At 44.2% G+C, this 972-nt stretch overlaps 1 protein-coding gene across 1 annotated transcript; it reads right to left on the minus strand.

The window, feature by feature from the left end:
* Window positions 1-161: 161 nt before the first annotated feature.
* Window positions 162-493, minus strand: PPTG_22279 (hypothetical protein; the record flags this gene model as incomplete). Its single annotated transcript, XM_008902862.1, has 2 exons — window positions 162-381; window positions 450-493. 2 exons carry the CDS (start codon window positions 491-493, stop codon window positions 162-164), a joined length of 264 nt encoding a protein of 87 aa, XP_008901110.1.
* Window positions 494-972: the final 479 nt, after the last annotated feature.

The raw sequence follows: 972 nt of genomic DNA on the forward strand, positions 1-972 counted from the left end.
AATAGATCTTAACTATTAAATCCCATTCATACTATATAAGTGCGATGATGTTGTCAAATCGAGTTGTAGAAACTACAAACAACTCCAAATGTAGCTTGAGTGCTCCAAGTGCGACGAAAGAAATAGTTTATGTCTTCAATGAAACGAAGACTGGAGATGAATCAAATAAAGAAACTGGCACAGGCCCCGCCGTACACGACGACAAACCGCAAGACCGCGCGACACGTGCTCGTGCAGTCAAAGCTGCGAAGTTGCAACACCGTAAGGTCTATCGTCGTGCCGTAATAGAGATTTTGTTCGTCTAATTGTTCCTCGTGCTTATGGCAATATAGGTAAGGATGTTCTAGCGATTTGCGTGCGTCAAGCTGCATATGCACGTAGCTTCAAAAAAAAGGAAATTTTTAAAAGTGAAGCTTGCGTAAGAACAAATGAATTGGTATGTACGGCACATGGCGAGGCCGCGGCTCGCAGGGGCGTAGAGCGCCATGTCCATGTTCTAGTGCGGAATGTGGTTCTCGCCGCCGTAGCCGTAGCCATAGAAGAACAGTGGCTCGGCGTGCTTCGTCCTCGTCATCGCTGTTGTTGTTGTATCCTCCCGCCATAACACCTTTCTGCAATCCACTTCACAGGGATAAATGAAAAGTGAACTCTGCGATAATAAAAATATCTGGTTCTATGACATTACTCAACTTTTCGACCGGTTTGTAGGACAAACAGAGTACAATATTTGGGTCGCTATAAAACGAACCTATACCCACTTCAAGCCATCGACACTTTATTGTTACGAAACCGTTTTACCGTAACCATGAAGCGTCAACAAGGAAGGTTGTAAAAACGGAATCAACTGATCAAACCGTTTGGAAAACTCACCGTACACAAATTACAAGAGCCCACAGTGGTGTAGAGTACTTTGCCATCACCGGTACTGCACGCTACTGCGATGTACTAACTACAACTTAAATTATAGTTGGG

This window comes from Phytophthora parasitica (assembly GCF_000247585.1).
Source record: "Phytophthora parasitica INRA-310 unplaced genomic scaffold supercont2.14, whole genome shotgun sequence".
Classification (NCBI taxonomy): Eukaryota; Oomycota; class Peronosporomycetes; order Peronosporales; family Peronosporaceae; genus Phytophthora; species Phytophthora nicotianae.